Here is a 27,812-nt window from a genome sequence, read left to right as displayed (position 1 = left end):
CAAGTAATTTGATAAAAACAATTAAGAAGAACAATGGATTAATTAAAGAAAACATATTGAGGTGGCTTCACAGGAAATGTTTTTTTTTTAGTAAAATAACTTAAATCTGTTCTAAAATCAGTTTTATAAATTTAATTTAATGAAAATAACAATAAAATATAAATGCTTATTGAAAAAAAAAAAAAAAAAGAGGACTTTATTTATAAAAAACGCATAAAAAAGCATATATTTATTTATTTTTCAAAACACGATTAAACCAGAATGGCTAATTAAAACAACTCGCAACTTTGCAATATTATTATCTGATATATGAGGTAGAGGATGAACTAAGATCAATATATAAAAACAAAAACATTTCTTTTAAGTCCCTAAAAACTGAAAATTGACTAATTTTTAGGGGGTAGGGTTCAAAAAAAGACTTAGCAATCAATAAATATTCATTCAATTATCAAGATTCTAGTTCATTCTCTACATATATATGTATTGGACAATTAGGGAAAATTTGAAGGTCTAAGCATTTTTTAATGTTGAGATATCGTGTTTTGAGTTTATAAATTATGTTAAAATCTTCATTTTTAGATATAAGGCAAATAAGTTAAAAAAGTTTTAAAAACATCCCTTTTTGTAGCTATTTTTTGATAATTGTTCTTGATCTTTATCAATCCAACCTTTCCTAATTCCTCTCAACTCTTTTCTTCTTTTTTTTTTTTTGGTTGTCCTTTTTTCACCATATTCTGTAACCGCTTTCGGTCTTTTTTTACTGAACTGGTTATTGTATTTTTTCCAAAGTCTAGATTTAAATGTTTAAATACACGATAAATACCAGATGAACCTTCATTAAAAGAAAGAACTGCTGAGTTTACTCCCATTTCAAGAACATCTGTCTTTACATAAACATTTTTAGGACATCGGGACCAGATGATATTATTTAGTCCTTCATTACAATTTTGAGTTTGCCCATGAAGACATTTTTTCAATAAACTGTCATTACTCAATTCATCAAAGTCTTTCTTAATAATTTCATAAATCCATTCAGGCAAGTTTAATTTACGAGAATAGTTTTCATCTGCATCTGCATTACTACTTATATTGTCAAAAGCATTTACAGTTAAACATGACATGTTCATAAGTCGTGAAAAATTAACCATTGGTTGGTGTCCTCTTCCAATTTCACGGAATCCAATTACCATTCTCAGGTTAACATCAAACATGTTTCTACCTTCTTTATCATTTTTAACAATGTTTGAAGTAAAATTACTGTATGTAAAAGAACATTGTGCATTTGTACATGTTAAAATAAGTTTATGGGAGAAACCCATTCTGCTAGAATAATCATCTGTGATGTTAACTTTACTTTTACAATCAGGACATGCACTAACCAAATCAAATAACTGTTTGATAAAAATAAAATTAACAAGAAGAAAATAATCATTTGTGTTGGCATTACTTGTATCTTCGACATCAAACTTTAACTTTTTAGAACTGATACATGAAACATTTTCAGACAAGTTACCAGTTACATTCGTATCTTTAATACATTTGGTGTGCTTGTTACCACTAAATTTTCTCTTCTTAGATCTTGAAGTATTCTTATAATTACCCATTATATATTTAATTTATTAATCTAAAAAAATATTTCAAGTAAACATTGTATCAACACAACTTGTGTTAGTATAATGGTTTTGTCACAAGAAGTAATTAAATGATCGTGAAATGATGCAATTTTAATAAGTGGAACGGTTTTATTTTTAAAACTGAACATGGTTAGCCTCTAAAATAAATCTTTTATAATTGCAGAACACGAAAACATACCAAAAGAGTGGTTAAACAAAAGTTTTCATACTGCTTTTTTCCGTTGCTATAGACGTTGCTAAGGAAGCTACTTTATATCATACCTGCAAAATGCAAAATTGTTGCTTAAAAAATTAAAATTATTAAAAAATAATTGTACAATCATTTTCAGCATTGTTAAAAGTCTCAAAAATCATGTTTTTCAATTTTTTTTTTTTTTTTTGATTTTACACCTTTTATTTCCTGTGAAGCCACCTTAACACTTGATGAATATGATAAGGCATTCAATTTATGGTTATTAGTTGAACAGTTTTATTTACAAAATTAAGGTAACTACAAGAATCTAAGCTCATCCCTGAAGTTGTTCACTAATGAACAAAACATACTGCGATTAAAAGGACGATTTGGAAATTCGATACTAAGTTATAATTAAAAGTATCCTATTATTTTACGTGATGGAATACGTAGCTATTATATTATGTCATTTCAATGTCATGCATCATAGCATTGAAATGGCATTAAGTCAAGTTAGAGCAAGGTTTTGGATTATTAAAGGAAGAAAAAGTGTCAAGAATGTTTCGCGTAAGTGTGTTATTTGCAAGAAGATTAATGGAAGAACAATGCTACCTCCCCCAACTCCTGACTTACCTGATTATCATACAAATGTTCCTATATTTTCGTTTCAAGCTGTTCGTGTAGATTTTACTGGACCATTATATCGATGGCTTCGCGCAAATTCAGACTCTCTGCAATCTCCGCGTAAAACAAAGTTGGACTATCTGCATTTTCCGCCAGCTTTATTTTTGAACTATCTGCATTCTCCGGGCGTTCAAAGTTTTTATTGCATGAAATTATGCGCCTTGTCAAAATGTGATTTCACTACAAATGGCAGATCTGATGATAAAAGTTGTTAATAAGAAGACAGTAATTGCATTATTTTCCATCTATTCCTGAGATATAAATCTGTTTAAGTTTTAACACAAAGTTTCACTTGCCACATTTGATTTTGTTTAGAAGTAATTATTTTAAATAGTTATATGACATGGTATGTTAATGCAAATGAAAAATTTACAATATTTTTAGAACATCGTTTTAGCAGCTAAAATAAGAACAGTCTGCATCTACTTTAATCTCAAGTCTGAACTTAGTAAGCGTATACTCATCATGAATTGATCAAAGTGTAGCTGATCGCAAAACCAATTTTATGTATTCAAATTTAATTTGAAATTAAAATGCTGCTGGATTAAGAAAACGTTTTACAGTTTTACGAGGCTTATTTGAAACATTGTTTGGTGTTTTTCAAGTTTGTCTATTTTCAACAGAAAAAAAAAAAGTAGTGTTACTGTGTTATCTATATTATATAGGTATACTATATAGCATATAGCAGTCAGTCATGTTTTGGTTAAATGTGAAAATAACAAGTTGGTTTGTTTAGCTTACAAAATTAATTAATTCAAGTGTATTATTGCTATCGTCAAATAAAATATGTTAGATCTTAAAAATATGTTAGGACTACAAAATTATAGATGTTTTTAGATAAGTTGTGTTTGTATGTTAAATTATAATTTCTAAAGTTAAAAGTTACCTAAATGTGACTATAATTTAAATTCAAGTAATTAATATTGTCTATTACAAATGTGATAATTTATTATATTGGGTATACTGTAAAAGTAATAAAAGCCTGATATTCAGATCAATGTGCAAGTTAAGGATATGTTTATTTAAAACAGCAGTTTTTTGTTATTTTGTAATTATTCTTTAGAAAAAATACAGCTATTTTTGATTGTATCATAGTTATTACTATCATAGTAAAAAAATTACAACCCTTTTTTACATATCATTACATCCCAAAGTCTTGGATATGTAAAAATTATCAAATATAATTGGACCAAAATTGTTTGATCATCACTGCAGTTGAGGTGACATCTGATTAAGCCAATGTTTAATGGTTTAGAGCTCAAATCCAACTGAACCTTAGGTTCAGTTTGATTTTGATCCTAATTATTGATAAACCAAGTTTAAGAAAAGTTGGAAACCATAATGTTTAATACTCATGCATGAGTTTTTAACTAGTTTGTGTTCAGTTAAGTAGCATCTCCAAAAAAGAATGGTTTTAAGTAGACAACAAAGAAAACTCCACATAGTTTGATTGGTTAATGAACAAAAATAGGTTAATAACAATAATTTTGTTAGTTGTTTAAATAATCGCTATTAATAAATGTTTAAATAATCGCTATTATTTAAAAAATTAAAGAATTTTATAAAAATTTGCAATGACCTGTGTTTTTTGTAACATTCTTAACACGAAATATATATATTGATATTGATATTGATAAAAAAACTTCAAATATTTAAAGAAACACCACCAAAAATTTATGCACCCGAAAAACGCAGATAGTCCAATTTTGTTTTACGCGTAGATTGCAGATATGCCAATTTTGTTTTATACGGAGAAAGCAGATATGCCAAATTTGTTTTCCGCGGAGATTGCAGATAGTCCGGTTTTGCGCGGAGCCATCGATATGTAAAAAAATAATTAAAAACTGATTCTGTGTCTAAGGTTTATGTTTTGATTTTGACCTGTGCGTCTAATCGTGCTGCTCATCTGGAATTAATTCCTGACATGAAGATCCCTGCTTTCCTCCGAGCACATAAACTTTTTATTGCACGCAGGGGCATACCTGATTGCATTATTTGTGACAATTTTAAATCTATTGAAATAAAGAAGTTTAAACAATAAGATTAATCAAAAATTCATCCTACCTTCTTCCGCTCGATGGGGAGGATTTTATGAAAGATTGGTACGATTAGTGAAGATACCACTATTCATGATCATGGGAAAATCCCTCGTCACCTATGAAGAACTGCAAACAGTTTTATGCAATATTGAATCTATTATTAATAGTAGACCACTATTATATAGTAGAAACTAACAGTTTTATGCAATATTGAATCTATTATTAATAGTAATTGTCTACATGAGTGAAGATGATAATAAAGAAGCGCTTACTCAATTTCCCTTAATGTATGGACGAAATATATCAAGAAATAATATGGAATCAAATTTATGTTTTTATTTGGTTGATATCAAGAAACGTGCCATTTAGTTAAGGAAATCAATTAATGGTTATTGAAAGCGTTTCATTAAAGTTTACCTGAATGAATTAAAACAACAACATTTATATAATAAATTTAATGATAAAAAACAAGAAGAGCTACTAAAAGTAAATGATATTATGTTAATTAATGACAAAGATTTAACACCCGGAAGTAAGTGGAAGTTATTGAAGGAAAGACAAAGCAATTTGTGGAGCAAAATTAAAGGTTATTTCGAATAAAGGAACATCCAGGATATGTTTCCGACCTGTCCAAAAATTAATTACTCTAGAGATTGATGTTGAACAAAGTAACAAAGATAAAGATGATAATTCGAAAAAAAAAATGTCTGTGCAGTTGAAACCAAGATTGGGCAGAATGATAAGACGCTCAGGTCAATTAATAAAAGTCCAACTCGACAAGCAGCTCTTGATGGACAATATCTAAGACAATTAAAAGAAAAATATTTTTGACAAGTCAACAGGGGGAGCGAGTTAAAAGTGACAGTATTAATTTAATTATTGTAAAGGAGCATGTGGAAAATGACATTTATTACTTAATTATTGTAAGTGGGTTAGTTAAATGTGGCATTTGTAACCCAATTATTGTTATTATTGTCAATGCTCTCCACAGACCTCTTTTTTACTATATATTCTGTTGGTGGACACTCTTCTATTTTGTACAGTTTAAATACATAGTCTCACCAGAGGATCAGTTTTCAATCCTCGAGATTTTACATGAGTATCAATAAAATTAAAATATGCTTTAGCTCACCTAACAGATAAAGAGAAGTATTCTGGAAAGATTGGAGGCTGAAGACTCGAAGTATGGGTGGTTCTTTAAGAAAAGACAAAATATGTGACATATTGGAAAGTTGTACTTAAGTACTTTTTGATAAAAATGAATGAAATGAAAAATTTAATCCCAAAGAAGCCTTATTTTTGTGATGCTATTGGTAGAACGTGAGAGAAGTTTGATTTCTAAAGCAAAACCCTAAAAAACCCACTTCTTTACAATGTATTTTTTAAGGCCAACCCAACAGTTAAGGTGGTCCACCCCAATTCAAATGAATTTCTTTAATATTGACTTTATATTTTTCAATTTAGTCTATTTATGTTGTTTTTTACTAAAAAAGAGTATTTAAAAAAATCTTACAATTTGCCTCATTTATTCAACATTTTCCCTGTTTTGGTGTGTTTTTTAAAAAAAAGATTTCTCAGGAAGTAAATGACCCTTTTTAATGCCCTTTGGTATTTCAGCTACTAACATGTTTACTCAGGTACCCTAGCAGTTTTATCTATTTAACTGGAATATTTCAAAAGTTATAGGCATTGCCATAATGGTTCCTTGTTTTATCGTGAAGGTCTCACTGTTTGATGACAAAAACACAAACTTAAAAAAAAGCAAAAATAAATATTCTGCTACCAGTCCTCTTCCAATATATTTTAAACAAACTGGGAAAATTTCAAAGAAAAAGAATAAGCCAATCAGGAGATATCTTTTTTTAACTTTATTTGATTCGCTAAAAAGCTAATGTGGAGAAAATCACAAAACAAAAATAAAATCTTATTTAAAAAGCTCCAGATTCATAAAATGATACAGGTTCTTCTTCTGCTTCTTTATCTAAGAACCCTTATTTAATTCCTCTTAATTTTTGCCTTCTAACTTTGCATTTATTGGTGGATTTATAATTTCCTTTTGATATACGTAATACATCATGTAATTTAGAAGCATCAATCATAAACCTCCCAGTGTTAACACCTAAAATTTTAAACACTTCTAAAACTCCTTGAAAACCATCATTAAACGAAATAATAGCTGAATTTAAAGATAGTTCCAAAGACCTTTTACTAACATATATATCTTTTGGGCATCTTTTCCATATAACACTATTCAAGCTTTCATTATTATTCTGTGTTTGACCATGAAGACACCTTTTTAGTAAATCTTGATTAGATAGATCTTTAAATATAGGAATTAAAACTTTGTGAATAGCTAATGGAAGGCTCAATTTCTTTTGATATTTAGATAAGTTAGTTAGTTTATCACACTGCCACAAGCACCAGCTTGTTTTTGTCCTTGGGCAAAATTGATGGCGGACGTTTTCATCCTCAATGTCAGAGTTATGAAAAAGCACAGCCCATACGGATTTCTGCATATTGTAGAGATTGTCAACATTTTGTCGTATGGCCATGCCATAATAGTTTTGAAACAAGTTTATTGCTTTGTCTGTGAGGTTACCTTTGCCACTTAGACTAATTTGACCAAGTTTAATATCAATAAGTTTTTTCCCTTTTTGACTTTGGCGCAAGTTACGAAGACGAGTTCCCATTCGTTTTTGAACGTGACCAACACATTCTAGTTTCTCAATACTTATATTGCCATAGGGTTTTGAGGAAACAACATCAGTAAATGAAGAGGTATCACCATCCCCAATATATGAAGTGTACCTTAAATTATTCTTCATTATCGATCGAGAAAATAATATCACCGCCCCACATGATTCCATTGCTCCAGATAATTTTTCATGATTAGCATCACATACATGATTTAAACTCCAATGAAGATATCCAGGATTAAGGGTTTTTGTTTTCCAGTACAAACAACCTCTGCATTTTTTTGAAAGAACAATGGCATCTAAGCACTTTCCATTCTCTTTTGAAATTATGGTTACAATACCATTTAGTGATTGATGTCCACGCTTTTGCCAGGTACCATCAACAGATACCTGACAATTTATAGGTTCATTATGATCAACACAAAGATTCATTCTGGTCTGGAATGCAGCTCTAGTAGTACTTTGAATAGCAACAGTCTCATATGCTTTGCATAATTTGTTAGTCAAATAGTTAAAGTTTTTTGGCGTCATAGGAGGTGGCATATTCATCAATGCTGCAAAAGTACGCAAAGATTCATAACCTTTGCCAAGTTCTCTAAAAGCTACAATGGCATTAAAATTTATAGGTGCAACAGGTTTTCCTGGAGTGGTTAAGATTTTTTTATAACTTTGAAGAGATGTATCATATTTTGATATATATTCACATGTATCACATGATAACTGTAACTCGTATGAGAACCCATTTTTGTTTTGTAAATTGTTTTTTAGTAACAGCTTTCCATCATTTGAACAACACTCTTTACATATACAATTATTAAACATTGTTTTTAAAACTTTAGAGTTTATTATAATATTGTAATTATCCTCATCAAGCTCATTTTCTACATCGTTAAAGTCAACATTTTGTTGCAACTTTTTTTCACTTGCACTTCCTTTTTTGTTTTCAAAACTATGTATGCTTTGATTCCTAACATGTTGGTTACCTCGAAATACTCTTTTTTTAACATATTTAGTAGATCTTGGCATTTTTGTGAAGAACTTACAATTTTTACTTCTATTTAAAATTAAACTTTAAATGTCTGTACTGCTGTTGTCACTTTATATATCACTTTACAGTAAATGCACATCGCGATAGGCTTTTAAAATATAGCCAAAGTTATCAAAAACTCATGTAAGACTAAACAGTTTTATTTTTGTTATGTATTTATTGATTCTTGAGATGCTAATTTTATAATACTCTTTGAAAAATGGTTGCTATGGGCGTTGTTAGGTAAATAAAATATATCTATCCTATTAAAGAGATCAATTAGACCTACTAATATACTAATTCAACTAAAAAAAGTGCTCTAATTATGTTCTACAATAACTGAAATTAAAAAAAATCACTTAAAAAAAAAAACTCAAAAAAATGTAAAAAGTACGTTTTGAATTGGGGTGGACCACCTTAAGTCTCCAGGATGTTTAATGAAAAAGGGGCTTTATCTAATGAAAGGTCAGCCCTGCGAAACTGGCAATACCGATGCTAAATGAACAGATGTTGCAGATAAACAGTATTGAAAAAATCCGTTTGTACTGATGAACATAAATCTCTTAATGCCACTACGTCAGATAAGGATAACTTAGTATGCTTAAAGTAGCAGACCCCCACAAAAATCAAAAAAGTTTACAAAATTTTTTAAATTTGATTTCGATGCAGAATTTAACAGAGGTTGGTAATATGAAAACTCTTGCTTGTAATTTAATTTAGTTTTTTAAGTAATTATGTTTTAGTGCACCTCAGTTTTCAGACTTTCTTAGTTACCGCCATAGCAACGGGTTTGTTGTTAGGTTTTTAACTTTTTAATTAGTAGTTTGGATGAAATTTAATACCCCATTCACACCAAAAAAATCGAGTTTTAATAACACTCGCTTTTAAAACGGTGTTTTATTTAGCTACCGCTTTTTTTAACTCTTTTATTTGAAACAAGGTTTTAAAAAGCAGTGTGAACGGAAAAAATGCGTCTCAAGTTTAAATAACCACGATTAAAACAAGTTTTATTTTTGGTGTGAATGGGGTTTAAGTCTTAAAAATATCTTGTGAGCTTTATTTTATTACCAGGGCTCAAAACAACCTTAAGAAAGATTCCACAGAATGAACTCTAGTAAATAAAATCTTATCTTTTGACTGTATTTGCATGCTCGTTTAAAAAGCTTATTTTAAGTTTGTATTTTATATTTAAAAAAATGACTCGTAGTACGATTAGAAAAAGTAAATATAAGTTCAAAGGCAATCAGTACACATACAACGAAAAACAGAAAAATACTTTACCTTTATCAATTGCATGTTGTTCAAGTGCAAAGAAGTTATTTTCGAAAATGAATACTACTCAAAATGTCGAGGATAAGAATGATGGTTATGAAAACAATTATAACTTTATTATGAACTTTTCCATCTTAAAAAGATTATTTAGTGAGTATATTTGTTGTCCTGAATGTGGAAATAAGTAGGGTTAGGACTATTGTAATTGTAATTGTAAAAATTAAATACAATTACACATTACAATACAATAATTTTGTATTGTAATATTACAGAAACAATAAAAAAATTTTATTTTGGTATTGTATTGCTGTGATATAAAAACAATTACAATAAGTATTGTATTGTTTTTTTTCTAACAATAAAATAAAATTCGAGAACTATTGTATTGTATTGTTTTAATGATATAAAATTACAATAATTATTATATTGTTTTGATGAAAACAATTACAATAACTATTGTAGTGTATTACTTTACATTAAAGTAGTAAAGCTAACGTATTTTAACGTGTTTATATTCATCTCTGACGAACTTACTATTATTTTCGCTATTTTTTATTTACGGAATTGAAATATATTGGAAATTTTATTTTTTATATGTTTTGATCAGAAAAATATGTAAAAAATAAAATCCTATAATAATGCTGATCCTATAACTATGCGTGGTTGTGGTGACAAATTACCATGAGTGTGCCATATATAGCACATTTATGATGATCATTAAAAAACCAAGTTATCTCTTTTTAACCGATTAAAGTTGTGTAAATAGGGTAAAAACATTATTTTATATATGTTGATTAAAAAGTAACAAATGCGGTGTTGATCTTCAAAATATAATATAATATGCAATCGGTATTAATCTTGATCACCTTCGGATCATATTTAGATTTCGCATCACCTATCTTGTTATGTATTTCTAAGCTCTAAATGGCCGCAAAATATTGCCTGTCTAATGATAGCCTTACTATTTAAAGTTGCCCAATTTACCATTCTGGCACCCCTTCCCCCTCCCATTATGTTTCAGTAAAATAGAATCAAGGGTACAAGGGTACAAGGGTATATAGTGGACTATTACCCTTAACTGGACTATTAAAACATTTATTAAATTTTGACAATAAAATAATTTTTATTACAATATCAATATATTGTTATTGTATTACAAAGACGAATTACAATACAATATTTATTGTTATTGTATTACAGAATTACAATAGTTGTAAATCACAAGTATTGTTATTGTTTCTAAATTAAGTTAATACAATAACAATAATTATTGTTGCTGTTATTGTTTTCATTACAATTACAATAGTCCTAACCCTAGAAATAAGATTATTTTGCATGGTAACCTCAAGAAAAAAATGGGATTTAGCTTGCAATTTGAAATGTTTTGTAAAAACTGTGACGAAGTTATAGACACATTCCAAATTTCAGTAGTAAATAAAAGAAGTGCAGAAGTCACAAATTGTTGTTCAGAAAAATCTCAACAGCATTTATGAAATGAAAAAAAGTATTTGGGCAACACTTTTCCATAACTCAAATATTATTGATGAAGTAGAACGGCATAAATTTTGTCCTCGATGTATAAACAGCTGGTGCATGTGGCAGTCAAATAAATTTACAGGTAAATCGAATTACAAAGCTAAATTAATTCTTTTATTAGCAATAACAGAAATTTTAAAACCTATCTTTCAAGATTTAAGCAGAGATAAATTATTATCCAAGTGTTTGCATGGACAGACGCAAAATAATAACGAAGCTATCAACAACTTCATTTGGAAAAAATGTCCTAAAGATGTTTATTTTAGCTGAAGTACTCTTGAAATTGCTGTATCATCTGCTATTTTAGAGTTTAATGATGGAGCAACTGGGCTATATGAAGTTTTTAAAAAACTGAAAATAAAAATCGTTCGATTTATGCACATTGGGACAATAAAAAAAATTCAACTCGAATAGGTTATATGACCAAAAAGACTTCCACAGCAGGTATCAGTAGAAGAAAGGTGCTGAGAGCAATAAAAAAAGGATTCATAGATAAAGAAAATGAAGAAGGAACATCATACTCTGCTGGTGGTTTTTAGAATGATACCAACTTTATTTTTTTATTACGAAATCTGTAAAAGCATTTTTCTTGTGTTTCATTTTTTTTAATACTTTGCAACACATTAAACATGTTTTCTCAACTTCTAATGAAGATTTTGATTTGAAATTTTCAGGAAATGTTCCTTGATGTGTTGTCTGGGATTTATACCTCAACAAAGGTCTAATTTTTATATTAAGTACAACTTTTTATTTTTTTAGGTACTTAATTTTACTAATTTAAAAAAAAAAAAATCTTTTATTTTATTATCTTTTGAAATATTTACCCGTTTTACACAAAAGTGGTTGAAACCCTAGTTAATAGTTCTCCTAACATACCTTGAAAATTTAGAGTCAGTAGCATTTACCAGAATTTTTTTAATCTTGTTTGTATATTTTTCAAAATGGCTGCTTAAATGTCTAACTATTCCTTGGTTACTTTTTTTTTCAAAATTTCAAAATAATAATAAAAATATTTAATTGATATAATATAGAATTTAATTGCAATTGATGCTCCATTACAACAATTTAAGCAACTTTATTTTAAGGGGATCTGCTACCTTAAGAATTTAGTTTTTTTACTTGCTGCATTATTTGCTCGAATAAAGAACTTAACAAACCTCGTTCATTACTTTTACCATCTAACATTTTTTAAGAACAGCTTTGAACTTAACTTTCTTTTTGACACCAAAACCCTGCTGTTTTGTTTGACTGTCTAGAAAAAGCCACGGGTTTTTAAAATATGTAAACTGAAATTTAGCTTACTTGACACTTTAAATTTTTAGAACTTTCGATCAACGCCCCCAGTTTAAATTCCCACGTATCCAGCTCAATAAGCTTTTTCTGCTCCACTCACAGGAGATATACAACAAAAAAAAAAAAAAAATTAAATGGACGAACAACTATGCACTTGGTCAAAAACAATTTTTTTAATTAAAATTTTTGATCCATTTAGGCACGGCAAAATTACAAGCAAATCTTTTGCTAAAAATGCAAAATGCAGATAAGAATTATCAACAAAAAACACACCGTATGAACATTTTACGGACTATATATTAATTTCAATTAATGAAGTTATTTCGCCACGGAACATTATGTTCATGCTTTTTTTTTAAAAAAAAACTATTTAAAAATTATTTAAGATAACATATTACGTAAGATGAATGTGCGTAATTAACATATTACGTAAGATGACTGTGCATAATTAGCTTATGATGTAAGATGATTGTGCATATTTCAATTTAGGACAACGTGTGAACGAAAACAAAATTTAAAAATTTAAAATCAAAAAATAGATTCAATTGAAGACAACTGCAAACGCAAGAGCTCACATCTTGTTTTAAGTTTGTAAAGGATACTAAGAAAAAAGTAATTGCGAAATTTGGAATACTTTTCCATGGAAAAGTGTAATCGATGTTGACTCAGTTTTCGATTTTAATTGCACATATAAAAATATAATAATTAAATGCATAGGACATAATTATTTAGATGATTTTTTTCCATCATGCCACTTTTCGGTGACAGTTGCAGCAACTCCATCAATAAGATATCGGCGGACAGACCATCTTTATTTACTTCGAAAGACGAAGAGATATTTGCAAGTATGGTTATTTAAAAACGTAATTATTTGGATTCAATCTCATTAAACTCTTCTTCTTCATCATCGTCACTTAATTGCTCATCTTCCACAGTTATTACGTCTTCTACTGCTAGTGTGTCTAAAGAAGGACTCGATGAACGATTTAGATCACTAACTGCGCTTGGAGTAGAATTACCTCGTTTAGTAAATGGTGATAATGTTCTGTTAGCCTTATCAGAAGTTTGCTTAGAGTTAGTTTTTGGTATTTCATCGTATTTAGCTAGTTTTTCGTTGGATTCGGACGAAGAACTCTTTTCAATTTTACTAACGTTGGATTTACATTTATTATCATTTTGGCTTGTTTGTTCGCAGGAATCCGTAGCGTCTGTTTTCCCATCTCCTGGAAGTGTTATGTCCAAAGAAAGCTGAAAATAAACATTTACCACTCTTTCATGTTGCGAAGAAATAGTTTTAACTTCAACTTTTTAGAAAGAAAAAAAAAACAAAAACAATACGAAAGTAGAAACTAAAAAAACCTGAAAAGTTGAAGGAAAAAACTTGTCTTTTTTGTCTTTGTTTGCTTTGTCAAGCTCCTTTTTACTAAACAAGAAGCTCTTCACTTCGTTTTTTTGCCACTTGTTACAGCCGGGACTGCTCGTATGGCTCGATGTTGTGTTATACTCCAGAAAAGAAGTATTAAACCAAAAAACAAACATACGTTCCTAGTTCAAAGTACAAATAAAAGATATGAAATATAAAAAACTCATGGAATTTTCAAAATATTAAGCTAGATTGAAAAAACAAGACTAAAAACATAATGTCGTAGTACTTGTACACGATGTAAAGAATTTTATTTTTTATTTATAACTAAGCGTGCTAGAGCGGTTTTTATTTCTTGTAAGGAAGAGAAAAAATAACAAAATGCTCGTTTTTATATAACAACTAAAAGGAAGCGTGAGAGGCTTGAATGACTACGCGATTGCGCGCAATACATAAATAGTAAAAAATCAAGAAATATTTTCACCTTTTTAAACAACTCTTTATGAAAAAAATCTATTTTGATGTCGCCACACAGTGGGACTGGTTTTTGTAACTTCATAGTATACTCTTTATCGTTTTTCTTTATCTAAATAAATACTTTACACCAGTAGAAATATTATTACTGTTATTAATTATTTATATTAGAAATATTATTACTATAGAAATATTATTACTGTTATTAATTTTTAGTGATAATCAAAAAATATTAGATTTAATACTTTTCATTGATGTTACATATTACTATTAATGATACTAGTAAGTTATAAACAAAAGTTAAACAAATCTGATAAAAAACTTAAAGCAGAAAAAAAAAACCTCTCCATTTTTTTAGTTGATAATTTGTTAAACACTCAGCAGCTTCGTTTACATAAATCAAACGTGTTTTTGAACTTACTTACCTCGAATGTTTGTTTGGATTTGTAAAGTTCCACTTTACCAGAGTAAATGACGAAACTGGGCACTGAAAAGTAAAAAAGTGACAAAAAATACTTTTTGTTTTTGATAAAGCAAATGGCACAACACAAAGGATTTTGTTTGTGATGAAGACCATTTCAGCTGTCAATGTTAATATTAGTGAACCAGTAAAATGTTTGTATTTGCTATCTTACTTAAAAAAGTGATTTTAAAAAGTTAAGGAATTCACATTGAAAACCATTTAAAAAAATGCCAAGTCACTTTAACTGAAATAGCACACTCAGCTAATTTAAAGTGATCATTTGTTTCTCCTAATAAAGTTGATTTTTGTTCTTTTCTGAAAACTTTATTACTAAATTAAGTAATTAAGTAAACTAATTAAGTAGAACGATGTTTTCATATTTAACTTCGAGACAATTTTTCAGAACCAATTTTTTAACTTATTATTTGCATAAAATTTTGTCAGAATTTTTTTTAATGTCTTAAACTTTGTGTATAAAAAGGATAGTTCAATTTCTTCTACAAACCATAAAAACAAAAGTAGTTCAGTGGAACTCACCACATGTTCCAGAGTTAAAAGTAGGAATTCCAATAAACTTGATTGATTCAAGGAGAACAGTTTTTCTGTCAAAAGTAACATTTGCCCCATTCCTAAGTTAAAATTAGGAACAAGATCCACATTACATAACAAAAACTTTAAGAAACTGTTCTTTAAATAAGAAAACACAATTTTAAATGTTATAAAGAAACAATTATACTTTATGTTTTTCATGTAGTAGCTGAAATATTCTATGTACCGTCTTTGGCTAGGTATTGTCACACCCTGTCAAATAGTAGAAACAAAAGAAAAAATCAAATAACGCTACTCGATTAAAAAAAGAAAACTAATTAATTTGTTTTTGCAAAGTTTCAACATAAAATGTCTGGCAGAAAAAACGTTTGTGCAAATGTTTTTAGAATAAAAAATAAATGTTTTTTTTTTTTTTTTTTTATATATATAAAAACTCAATCCTCTATGTAACACTTAATTCTCTATGTAAAACTCCAAAAGAAGTTTTTAACCACATCACTCAATATTCAGATATGAAAAAAATGCTCATGACCATCACTGACAGAAATATCTGCACAAAGTGCTAAAACTGGTTTGTATAGCATATCCTTCCAGATATTTTTTAATAAATATGCAGACAAATCTAACTTATTTTTCCAATCTATTAAAACTTACATTTGAAAAGAAAGAAGTTTGTTGGGAGAAAGCATCACAAGATAGATCTAACTGCTTTAGAAGTTTGTCTACTGTTTTAGAACAATATCTTAAACAGCAGGGTGTGATTATTCCAAAATCAAGTAATAAATAGCAATGAAACTTGCTTTACAAATTTTCTATTTTAAAAACTCACATGTTTTACATTTACAAAAATCAAAAGTAAAAAGTGATACATAAATGTCACTCTACTTTTACACCAAAGCTTTCTAAATGCTTGTTACCATTTTCTTTTTTGTCTTAAACCATAAATACTAGTCACACTAGTATTTATGGTTTAAGACAAAAATTTTTTGTTTTATATCATGTCAATGTATCTTTTGTCAATATGCAACCAAACCTTAAGTAAATTGTGCATGCCTATGAAACATACAAATATTCTTTTTAACCTTAATCATTTAACTGTTTTTATGTCTTTATATGTTTTTCTCTTCTTTAAAATTAGCATTTTCAATGTGTTTTACTGACTTTTCTACTGTGAGTTGATTATTTTCCACTATAAGATATATATAAGATTTAATCTCATAACTTAACCTTAATAACTAATAAATGTACTTGTAAATATAATAAATGTAAATACTTGTAAATATAATAATAGTAAGGATTATTAGAGAAATAGCAAATAACCAATAAGCAAAGCAATTTTAATTTTTATCTATAACTTTTTATATTATCTTTTGCATTTTATTTGAGGAAATTGTGTTTTCACAATGCAATGTTAAAACAGCTGAGAATATATGAGGATAGAAATCCCGTTAACAAATTTTTTCTTTTCCAGGAACACTTGTTAAACATCTAAAAAAAAATGAAGCAGAACTACCTACTTTCTCGTTGTAAGTTCGAGTTTTAGCATAGTAATCCATTGCATCTTTTGCATTGTCAAAATAACCTCTATACAATAAATAGGCACATATCATTACACCTGTACGTCCCTATAAAGAAAAGAGAAACTAAATAATACCATCATGAAGGTATAGCAATGTACCCAATAGCATTGTGATGTAATTTTAGTCATATAAAGTGCACATCAACATTTTTATGTTTTAATGCTTTTACCTTTCCAGCTTTACAGTGAACAATGGCAACATTATCAACATCTTTGTTTAACCAATTGTCCATGTCAACACAACATTGTTCCATCAATTCAAATGGTGGTGCACTGTGGTCATCAAATCCAAATAGAGAAACTACATAGAGCAAAATTCATAAAATAAAACTCATAAAACATCAAACATTTTGATCATCGCATCTGTTCAAACAATTTCTTAAGACATTCTTTTAATATATGCCCAGGAATAAATGTATCTAATTATAAAATAATTGTGTTTTACATATTTTTCTTTTCAAATCAATAAGCAGAGAAAAACATAACAGATGATTTAAAATATTAGTGAATTCTCAATTACCTCTGCTGCAGAATTTCTCAGGTTCATAGTACTTCTCAGAACAACTAAAAATATTAAAAAAATGCTAAATGAAATATGAAATACTCTGCAAAGAATTACATATAACTTTGATAATAAATCATAGAACAAAATAACTTTTATCTTACTTAACAGTTATCCTATTTATTTACTTTATAATAAAATCTTTTCTATTAATTTTCTTAAAATTAATCTAATAAAAAAAATTATCAAGTTCATTTAAAATGGTTGGTTGTAATTTTAGAAAATATTTCAGGATCAACAATAATTTTTTGACATAGCAAAAGATTGTAATTTGGAAATTACCATTAAAGGTTATAAGGAATTAGGAGATTCATTGCAAGTCAGAATTGTTAAAATGATCAGATGACTCTAACTGCAAAAGATGAACATCAACTTAAATGATTCAGAAAAATCATTGGGCTTCATTTATTTGGTTTTCTAAGCAAAACAAATTTCCTTATTGCCCAACTGCTAGTCTAGCAACAGTTGGATGTCAAGAAGTATTTTATGAATAATTCCATGCAAATTCAATGATGATTTTTCATGTTAATACCTGTTTAAATACTAAAAAGATGTGTATCAGACTTTTGCTTCCCACTATTCTATATTTTCTAGTGCATTTTTCTTACTATCTTTAAATTTATGACAAAAAGTATGAAACTATATACCAGAGTAAATTAAAGTATTTAAAAAAATTTATAATTAAAATGACCAAATCTCAAATTTTCATAAATATTTGTGTTAATCATATAGTGTATAAATAAAAAAAATCATATAGTGTAAGTAAATTAAAAAAATCATATAGCGTGTAAATTAATTTTAAAAATCTTATAGTAAATAAAAAAAAAATCATTTAGTGTGTAAGTAAATAAAAAATACAGCAATTTATAGCTTGATAATGAGGTCTCTTTTAAAGCAACGAGATTATCTTGCTCTAAATTGCTTTTTTTCTTTTTTAAAAAAAAATTCAGAAGATTTATTTCATCCATTAATTCTTTGAAGGTGTTCCACTTGCTGCTGGCCCTTGTCCTGGAGTTCACTTATTTTCAGGTCTTAAACCAAATAATGGGGGCAGCATTCTGATTTTATGATCTTCTCTAGATCGATTACATACAACCTTTGAATATATTGCACAACTGTTGCAATAGCTTAATTCAGCATAATGTTTTGGTTATGCATAACTATCATAGACACTGACCTTTGACAAATCTCTCACAGCAGTAACTTCAGCAATAATTCAAATAACAAATTTCTTTATGGCTTTATCTTTGGGAACACATTAGGCACAATAGTACATAAATTGTACCTGTTCTCCTAACATGGTAGTTATCAAACAGTACAATGATCTTTTTTAGACACACTAAAAATTAAAGAATATCAATGAGTGGTAAACATTACATCAAAAAATTCAATGTACATATATTCTCATCAGAGACAATTTGTCATCATATGTTAATCCACACAATCTGTCATTGTGTGAAGACAACAATACAAAATTGATAACACTTCCTCAAAATTCAACATATTTGATGCAGCCACTGGATGTTGCATACTTTTGACCAGTGAAGGCTTGATGGAGGGAAAGAAAGTGGGAAAGGATGTAAAGCACCATCACTTCTAAACTTTAAAAGGACCAATTTCCCACATTGATAAAAAATCTCATGAGCAAAATTGAAAAACCTGGTTGTTAGAAAATCAAAATAGAATTTAATGGCTTGAGTGAAAACAGCTTTTAAACAGACTTCATATTAGAGAATATACAAGTGAAGAGAGTACTAGTTCCCTTATAACTGATTCCTTCATACAACATCTGGTTGAAGCAAGAGGTGACATATAACTCTAAAAAAGGTAGAAAGTATCAGTTGTTCTAGGGAAAAGTATTTCACCAATGTTTCTAACATACAAGCAGCCAGCATGAATACAAAAATCCAAAAATTAACTGATGCAAAAAAAAAAAAATTAAATTGACTGATACTTATGATAAAGATGTACATGGTTATGTTTTTTAATATTTATAAGGTTTATATAATCACTCTATAACTTTGAGTTTCACATTATTGGTCAAAGTCACCACCTTTATAGACTTTGACCCATCACTAATGTCTATCTTTTTCCAGCTCATTGTTGCCATACAGCAACATGTCATTTAAAATATCATAAATTTTGCACCTATGTAAATTTCCTGGATTAAATGAAAGAAATAGTTTTACTAGTCTGTTAAAGATGGCTCTTTGCAACTTTGTTTAAAAATATTTAATTTTCATTTGTTTTTAACTGAATATTTTGAACTTTTGTCAATAAAGTGTTACAGTTATGCTTTACCTTCATTATCTATTGTTTTTATCATTATTGTGTTAATGTGTTTTCGATAAAAAAAAAAAATTTCTCCATTATAAAGGTATGTATTACAAATGTATATACTTTATTATTACTTGTTTTATAGAAAATAAATATTCTCCATAACGAAAATTGTTGCCATGCGGCAACAATTTTCATGTTTCATGTTTCAACAACTTACATGTTTGAAAATTATATTTATATTCTATTTTTAATTTTCTTGTTTAAATTTTTAAATTCTTTTGCAAATTTACAATTTAGATGCATTTTCAATTTCTTTTGTTCATTTTAACCTTTTTTGTTTATTTTAATATTTTGACTTTGTTTATTTTGACTTTTTAATTTTTTGAGATGAGTGCATCTAAAAAAACAATAAATCTTGATACAATAATTGTTGAAGAATATTTGAAACATTTTTCTGGTATCAAGAAAAAAGAAGAAGGAAAAGAAAGCCTTTCAGGAAGAATCCAGGAGAAGATATGAAGAATTACATGAAATATAGAAACTTGAAATTTTAAAAGAATGTAGAGATGGCAATATATATATATATATATATATATATATATATATATATATATATATATATATATATATATATATATATATATATATATATATATATATATATATATATATATATATATATACTGAACCAAAAAAAATTACAAAGCTTACTACATAAGAAGGCATATTAGTCTTTTTCACATCCAACAAATGAAGAACTAAGTCTTTAATAATATTTTCAGTTATTTATTAGGAGATAATAAGAAATATAGCTTATCAAACTGATTTGTACTCAGTACAAAAAAACAACATATCAGTAAATATAACTGAAAAAGAAATTGAACAATTTAAAGGCATTCATATTCTAAGTGGCATTATTAGGATGCCTTCCTATAGAATGTTTTGGAGGGATAAAAACCTTTTGGGCCAGTTCCTGATAAGAAATAAGACTGTATATAGAAAAACTGACAGCCAATTTTAGAAAAATTGAACCTGATCAATACAATTCTATAGATGAGTTTATTATTGCTTTCAAAGGCAGTTCTTTGAAACTATGTAAAGAACAAACCACATAAGTGGGGTATAAAAGGTTTTGTATGATATATATTGGAAAAAATAACATCAAATTGACCCAAATGTTCACTATATATATTGGAAAAAAATACCTTCAAATTGACCCAAACATTTGGTATTAGTGGAGGCATTACCAAGGAATCAAAATTTGAGTTTTTACAGATAATTGGTTCATGCGCCACTCTTTGATTGTCAGTTTAAAAGAAATTATTTTTTTTACAACTGGAACTACTCATTTAAACAGGTTTCCTGGTAGCTGTTTCAAAAATGATAAAGAACTGAAAAAAGAAAGAAGAGATGGTTGTGACCAAATTTATTATGAGAACAATGGTGTAATTCCTGTCAAATTGCTGGACAACAAATTTGTGCATTTAGCCAACACCTATATTGAAAGCAATTGTTAAAGAGTACAATAATTTTATGAGAGGGGTTAAACTTTTGGATATGGTTGTAGAATGCTTGTATTATATAGTATTGATATTAGAACAAAAAGATTTAATCTGAAAATAGTGTAGTCAGTATTGAAAATACTTGGTTATTATATAAAAGGCACCTAAAACATCTAAACATAAAACAACGCACTTTTAGATCTTCGAGCCAAAATTGCAAATAGTTTGATACACTACAATACAATGGTGACCACCAAATGAGGGAGACAATTGTCTTAGGAAAATAACAGTGCAAAAAAAAAAAAAAAAAAAAAAAAAAAGAAATATGGCATTACATCAATACACAGAGTAAACAATCAATTTGATAATTACAGACACATACCAGAACAGTCTAGTAAAAAATAGATGTAAACTATGTGTAATGGGATATTCTTGGCTGAAATGTAGTAAATGTAATGTGCACCTTTGCATAACCAACAAAAAAAACTTATTGATTTCTATACAAAAAATAAGGAAAACCAACTTGTTATTTAAACAAAATGTTGTCTAGACATAGTTACATAAGAAATAGTTAAAAAGAAATTTTTTATTGAAGTTAAATAATTTGGGCTGGAAAGGATTTTAAAAAAAAAGCTCAAGACTAAACTTTTTTTCATTTTAATTTTCATATATTATTTAACTGAGAGCACATCTATTAAAATATAAATATATTAACCATTGTTACCTTTTTTTTGTGAGAAAAACTACTTTTACTTTGGCCAAACTCACCTCATTTTACATACTTTATAAAATTCATCATAAACAAAGCTAAATGTCAATTTTGTTCAAAACAGTAGTACAAAAATACTTACAATAATAGAATAAATAACCAAAACAAAACAAAACAAAACAAAAAAAAAAAGAAAAAATAGTAGCGAAGTGAAATGCGAAAATGGCTTTCATTCAATCATTTGTATTTTTTCATAATTCCACTATTGTTATGTTTTTCTAATATGGAAATGCAAAGTAATTCGCTAGCAAATGTCATGCATCCTTTACATAATTTAAAGTTATTTTAAATCAATTCATTTTATGATTATCAAATATTATATTTTGAATCTACGCTAGACAGACTTATAAAAAAGTATCATTCCTGGTGCAGTATTTTTTTTTTATTTTTTAACCTTTTTCACATAGCAGAGATAATTACATTTAATATTTAATACTTTCAATGAAAGGAAAACAGAATTTATTGGTTGCAATCTAACACTCGTTGTTACATAAGACCATGTAAGATTTACCAATATTAACTTCTGATTAAATCATAACTACTGATACTAAATGTGATTGCTCAAAACTTTTTTCTTACATTTTTTACTGATCCTTCTTACTCATTTTTTCTAATTTTAAGTTTTTAAAAAGTTAGTTTAACATAAGTAGAACTTTGTGTCAAAATTGAAGAAGTTTTAACATTCTCTAAATGCACTTTGTATTTATCTATACACTTTACATGATAACATAAATATTAGTGAAATATTTTTAAAATGGAAATTTTGATTAGGTGTATTTTAATTTGAAATTAGTTCTATTTGAATTCCACACACCTTAATTAACGCTGGTATAAAATTTACATTTTTTATTCATAAAGATCTAAAGAAACTAAGAAAAGACTACACTTTATGCTATAAAGTTATTGTATTTCACATTGAATCCATATAGAATAGCCATTTTCTATGGTTGGACTTAACTCTATCTTATTTATTGAAATACCAAATAAAATTTACAACCATACATTAGAATTAGTGGACTTAATTGCATATTTCAACAAGGTTATGTTCTTTACCATTGTGCAAAAATGTGTACTAAATGGTTTAATGACAATATAAAAAAAACTAGAATGGCCAGCTAACAGTTAAGACTTGAATTGCATTTTAGATGTCTGTTCTCAAGCTTAACATGCTGCAAAAGACAAACCTTGACAACAGACTAATTATTTGAACTTGTCTAAAAAACTTGTAAAACAAGCTTGAAATGATTCAAAACGGTCATTATATTTTGGCATCTAGTTTACTAAAAACTAAATGCCAGAGTGTAATGGCCCATGTGTTTAATCTGTCAAGGTATTCATTACATATTGCTTTATTTATTACTTTATTTATTGCTTTTTGACTTTCCAGTAATACTTTTGAGTTTGTATTTATTTGTGTATACCTGTGTGCACATAACAAATATGAACATAAAAACACAAAAGTTACTAACTTACAGATTATAAACTTTGTACTTGTCTTTATGTTTTTGTTCAAGAAACCTGAAAGTAAAAACAAAAATCACTCAACAAACCATTTTTTAGAACTACTTCCGCATGAAATTAAAAAATGTAAAACATAAGAAACAATCCTTGAAATCTATATAAAACATGAAACAGAGAAATTGTTAAATCCATCTAAAAATGTGGAATAAATCTTTTCAAAAGCAGACCTAACAACATCATCAAAATTGTTTCTGTATACCCCTTCAAGATTTTCTGAAGGGAAACCCATGGCAATAATATTTGGCTTTATATCTAACAATACTTATTAAGGAAAATTCAAAGTTTGAAATATTTTAATAACTTAGTTTTTTTTTTTTTAATCATATTTTTTAAATCATCATACTTTAAAAAGTAATAATACTTAATATACTTAGATAAACCTTTATTTCCATAATATATGCATCTACAATTGCCCTCGTATATTTAGACACACATGTATGTTCATTAAAAAATTTGATAGCTTATGGTATGACTGTTATATTGAGTAAAGTGAACCAGTGAGAAATCATTTTTGCAGTGCACAATGGGCCAGAATTCACTTATACTGGAGAAAATTCGTAAATAATTTAATATTAGAGCTATATTCACTAAAATTAGTATGAGTACTAATATGATGTCTGCACTTTTTATGAAGGTAATTTTTTTTTTATTTTGCTGCTATGGATACCTTTTTTGCTTAGCAACAACCTATTTTTGTTATCTGCAGATATTTTATAAGTGCTATATTCACTAAATTGGTATGAATACCAATATGAGATCACACTTCTTACAAAAGTGGTAATTTTTAAAATATAGTTGCTATGGATACTTATATCGCTTAGCTACCAGATACTTTCCTTATTTACAAAGTGGTAAATTGATATTTGAATATTTTATCAGATTTTTGACCCACCTATATTGAATAACAATTGAGTATTTAGGTAAATAATATTTTAGGAATAATAAAAGCAAAAAATATAACAAGAAAACATTGTCAATTTTAAATTACATCAAAAAATTATAAAACAATAATATCATTTGAAGATTGTTTAAGTAATTGTAAAACATTTGAAGGAAATACTTTATGATTTGTTTGGTGTGATGTTGATTTACGCAGTGATGAAATTACAGGATCACTGGAAACTAGGAGTCTATTGATAAGATCAATATTTGTTGCTCTTCTGGATGTTTTTTGGCTGAAACTTTTGCAATAAGATTTAAAGTCTTTATTCTTGAGCTTCCTCTGACATAAGTCCAATGGGTAATGTAAGGCTTTTAATTATGTCATATCCATGTATCAATACTTTGCGAACTGATTAAGCCATGTAATACCATGGATAAAGGGGACACATATAATCTAAAAGTATCAAAACAATAATCCTTGAATTTTAAGCAGTCTATTTTATATCCTGAAAAGAGCCTTACCAAGATAATGTAAAATCTGAATATAAGATTTTGATCAATACCCAGAATTTCAGCTGTTTGTTCATATGCTGCAAAAGCACGTCTTGAGGTATTGCCATCATTGCTTGTTCCAGAACCACCACTTTTAGGGAAATCAACAACAAGTCCCATTTTGTTCATAAAACCAGTCTGAATCTTTTGTTTAGCTACAGATGCCTTTTCTTTGTGTTCTTTAGATCTTGCTTGCCACTTTCTTGTTTCTTCTTGTTTCTTTTTTTTTTTCAGATAATATTGTTTGAACCTTCCCATCAATCATTGTAAGTTCAATAATACAATTCACTTCAATAGAAGATCTGCAAACTTCTAATAAAATCATACCCAAGCTTTCTATCTCACTTTTAATGTACTGATCTTCTTCAATCACAGATTCCATTTTGTATGCAAATCTTATGGGTCTACAATAGGCTGTGGAGAACAACTTTTGATTTCTCCAAATAGGCACCTTTTCGTTGCTATTGTTAAATCCAGTGAAATCCAATGGGACTAGACAAGTAATAAATAATGATTCTTCACCCTTTAAATTTCTGTTAATGTCAGGTTCTGATAAAACTTGTTTATAAATGTTTTGGCCTGTAGCACCATCAAAACCAGCCTTACACATTAGTGTCATTGTTTTTATTGCTTTGTTGTTCAATATCAAGTGCCTTAGCACAGGTTCCTGAACTGCACAGATTCTTTGCAAAATATGAATCATTAAATCTTTTAAAGGAACTGAAGCTGAATATTCCTACACTGTTATGTTTGCAGGATAACATTTCAAATTTGCATCTCTGACATCATTGTAAGTGGGGTAGATGTTTTATTCTTTCTCCAAGGCTTCTCTTCTAATCAATTGATAGGAAGCTTTTATCAGACTTGCATCAATTATTAAAGCCAGTGCTTTGTCTGCTGAATATTTAGTTGCTTTATCTGTATTTGAAATATTTTAAACGTTCTTTGCAACAATAACAATTTATCTCTAAATTTTTTATAAGCAGCAAAAAATAATTAATTGGACAAATGAGATTCAATTAAACAAGATACACGTCGTTTTTACTAACAACTAGCGAAAATATGTTGTTACTATGCTATGCAAAGTAAGGTGTCCATAGTAACCAAAAAAAATTAACCTCAAAAGAATTGTGAATCTCATTTTAATACATACCCCCAATATTATGTACTTAGAGCAAGTAAAATACTGTTAAAACAATGTTGATGTAAAAATGAGTTGTTGCTATGCAAAATTTATTACCATAGCAACCAAGTTAAAACATAAAATCTGAACAGGGATTTGAGGAGATGAGCAATCAATTAAAACTCGATTGAAGCATCATATAGCTCAAATAAATATAACACAACACATGGCAAATTGTGGTAATTATTAGTTATAGTGCGGCAAAATATAAATTTCTTAAGAATTTTTTTTTTTTAATCTGTGATTTTCAAAGTTTAAGATACTTTATGCATGGAAATGCAAGAAAAAATCTTTATGTGACCATCAAAAGTTTCTCACAGCTTAGCAACTAGAAGAATTGTTACAAATTCTAGAAAACTACTTTATTGGTCCTTAACAGATTTTGGATGATGACAAGCTATAATGGTGACCATTCTAAGAGAGAGTAGAAATATGTGAAATTTTTTTTTGTTTAATGGAGAAAGTTCCCATAACAAAGCAATCTTAATAAAAGGAGTGTTAGTAATGAAACTTAATGAGTTGACAAGTAGTATTAATGTTCCATCTGATATTCCTAGTTCTACAACTTAAAACAGTACCACCAAAGAATGATACCTGGTGGCTGGATAATAGAAAAGATACAGGCAAGATCCAAATCAAATCCATTCTCTATATACCTTCTCTTTTTTTTACTTACAATATGCTTGATCATCTTCTTTTTATTATATTGCAATGTTAGTAAAATCAAATAAGAACATTCATAATTTCAACCCAAAAATATCTTTATTTCCTAAAGAAAAAGTATTTATACAACTTCAATATTTAAACAGTACCGAAGTAACCTGCCTACTAACATCAGACATGTATGTATGTGAGTATGTATGTATGTATGTATGTATGTATGTATGTATGTATGTATGTATGTATGTATGTATGTATGTATGTATGTATGTATGTATGTATGTATGTATATATGTATGTATGTATACATGCATGCATGTAAACTTTGGTTAAATTATTTATGAGTTGTTTTTGTACATTTTTTATTGGATTTAAGTCATTATAATTTATTTTATTTGTAATGACCTGTGTTTTGTAACTTTTTAATAATACAAAATATATTGATATTGATTGATTGTATGAGTCAAAATTTTTCAAATTAAAAAAAAAAAAAATTGTGATGTGTAAAAGATATGTAAAACTAATATATCATATAACTAGAACTAAAAGTGGTAAACTTACGTTTTAGTTTAAGCCAACAAATCAGCTGAACTAAAACTTTAATGAGCTCGTATTGGGGCACCGATACAAAATACTTAATGGAAAAAACGGAAATTTAATTGTAACATTGTGTTTATATGTGTTTATGTCTTTAGCTATTACGAATTATAGTTTTTTTTTTTACTACAATAAAACTTAAGTGATAACAATAAGCACTGATGCCTTCGACCATATTGGCTCTCCTTCTTTGAGGTTTTAGAATTATTCAAAGCGACAGATTAAACCGCTTAAATTGTGGATTGAGAAATACCCATTGGCAGATAAATTGCGCTAATTGAAAATTGAAAAAAGCTGGTAACATTTTGCAACAAATATATCAAACTGATGTAACTTCTATGCTAAACACTAATAATAAGTAGTATATCAATTTATCTGTTTATCAAAATGAGCAATTAAGTGATAATGAGAAGGTAAAACTTAAAAAAACATGCTGCCTTAGTTTTTATTTCTTAGTATTTGAAGTTGGTATCTTTTAAAAACATTTGTGGCTCAAGTGACCGAATGCCTGACTTAACCGTCC

At 28.0% G+C, this 27,812-nt stretch overlaps 4 protein-coding genes and 1 long non-coding RNA gene across 7 annotated transcripts; 2 read left to right on the top strand and 3 right to left on the bottom strand.

Annotated features, from left to right (window-relative positions):
• Window positions 1–615: 615 nt before the first annotated feature.
• On the bottom strand, window positions 616–9,646 carry LOC149884863 (uncharacterized). Its single transcript, XM_090095644.1, has 3 exons — window positions 9,534–9,646; window positions 4,555–4,655; window positions 616–1,895 (listed from the first exon to the last, which is right to left on the bottom strand). The coding sequence occupies exon 3, from the start codon at window positions 1,602–1,604 to the stop codon at window positions 684–686; it is 921 nt and encodes a 306-aa protein (XP_089951770.1). The 5' UTR covers window positions 1,605–1,895; window positions 4,555–4,655; window positions 9,534–9,646; the 3' UTR covers window positions 616–683.
• Window positions 1,887–3,577, top strand: LOC149884866 (uncharacterized). Its single transcript, XM_090095648.1, has 2 exons — window positions 1,887–2,715; window positions 2,875–3,577. The coding sequence occupies exon 1, from the start codon at window positions 2,247–2,249 to the stop codon at window positions 2,703–2,705; it is 459 nt and encodes a 152-aa protein (XP_089951774.1). The 5' UTR covers window positions 1,887–2,246; the 3' UTR covers window positions 2,706–2,715; window positions 2,875–3,577.
• Window positions 4,279–5,816, top strand: LOC149884865 (uncharacterized). Its single transcript, XR_016454912.1, has 2 exons — window positions 4,279–5,452; window positions 5,657–5,816. It is a non-coding gene; the product is annotated as an uncharacterized LOC149884865 (long non-coding RNA).
• On the bottom strand, window positions 5,998–8,670 carry LOC149884864 (uncharacterized). Its single transcript, XM_090095639.1, has one exon. It carries the CDS (start codon window positions 8,249–8,251, stop codon window positions 6,521–6,523), a length of 1,731 nt encoding a protein of 576 aa, XP_089951765.1. The 5' UTR covers window positions 8,252–8,670; the 3' UTR covers window positions 5,998–6,520.
• A 2,861-nt stretch (window positions 9,647–12,507) lies between the features above and the next one.
• On the bottom strand, window positions 12,508–27,495 carry LOC145186934 (phosphatidylinositol 3,4,5-trisphosphate 3-phosphatase and dual-specificity protein phosphatase PTEN-like). Of its 3 annotated transcripts, XM_090094979.1 has the most exons (13): window positions 27,254–27,495; window positions 26,654–26,801; window positions 23,583–23,667; window positions 23,368–23,412; window positions 17,302–17,345; window positions 16,952–17,082; window positions 16,720–16,827; window positions 15,390–15,454; window positions 15,191–15,282; window positions 14,616–14,677; window positions 14,201–14,302; window positions 13,713–13,898; window positions 12,508–13,601 (listed from the first exon to the last, which is right to left on the bottom strand). In XM_090094979.1, the coding sequence occupies exons 2-13, from the start codon at window positions 26,721–26,723 to the stop codon at window positions 13,221–13,223; spliced, it is 1,371 nt and encodes a 456-aa protein (XP_089951105.1). In that variant the 5' UTR covers window positions 26,724–26,801; window positions 27,254–27,495; the 3' UTR covers window positions 12,508–13,220. The 3 variants fall into 3 exon arrangements, with proteins under 3 accessions (XP_089951105.1, XP_089951107.1, XP_089951106.1); XM_090094981.1 differs by lacking the exon at window positions 23,583–23,667 and having other exon boundaries at window positions 26,689–26,801; window positions 27,254–27,481; XM_090094980.1 differs by lacking the exon at window positions 27,254–27,495 and having other exon boundaries at window positions 26,654–26,832.
• Between the last annotated feature and the right edge of the window lie 317 nt (window positions 27,496–27,812).

The sequence above is a fragment of the Hydra viridissima genome, unplaced genomic scaffold (assembly GCF_058129835.1).
Source record: "Hydra viridissima isolate aposymbiotic clone 2 unplaced genomic scaffold, HvirCarnegie_v1 scaffold_8, whole genome shotgun sequence".
Lineage (NCBI taxonomy): Eukaryota > Metazoa > Cnidaria > Hydrozoa > Anthoathecata > Hydridae > Hydra > Hydra viridissima.
Note: the sequence above shows the minus strand (reverse complement) of the source record. Positions and strands in the feature narration are given on the sequence as shown.

Bases quoted from the DNA above. Each gene is read 5' to 3' on its own strand.
- LOC149884863 (XM_090095644.1), bottom strand. From the start codon at position 1,604: ATGGGTAATTATAAGAATACTTCAAGATCTAAGAAGAGAAAATTTAGT.
- LOC149884866 (XM_090095648.1), top strand. From the start codon at position 2,247: ATGGAATACGTAGCTATTATATTATGTCATTTCAATGTCATGCATCAT.
- LOC149884864 (XM_090095639.1), bottom strand. From the start codon at position 8,251: ATGCCAAGATCTACTAAATATGTTAAAAAAAGAGTATTTCGAGGTAAC.
- LOC145186934 (XM_090094979.1), bottom strand. From the start codon at position 26,723: ATGATCAAGCATATTGTAAGTAAAAAAAAGAGAAGGTATATAGAGAAT. The intron at 17,346-23,367 runs GTAAGTTAGTAA...TAATATTTTTAG, and splicing joins AAGTACAAAGTTTATAATCT to TTGTTCTGAGAAGTACTATG. The intron at 17,083-17,301 runs GTAATTGAGAAT...TGCTCTATGTAG, and splicing joins TGAGAAATTCTGCAGCAGAG to TTTCTCTATTTGGATTTGAT.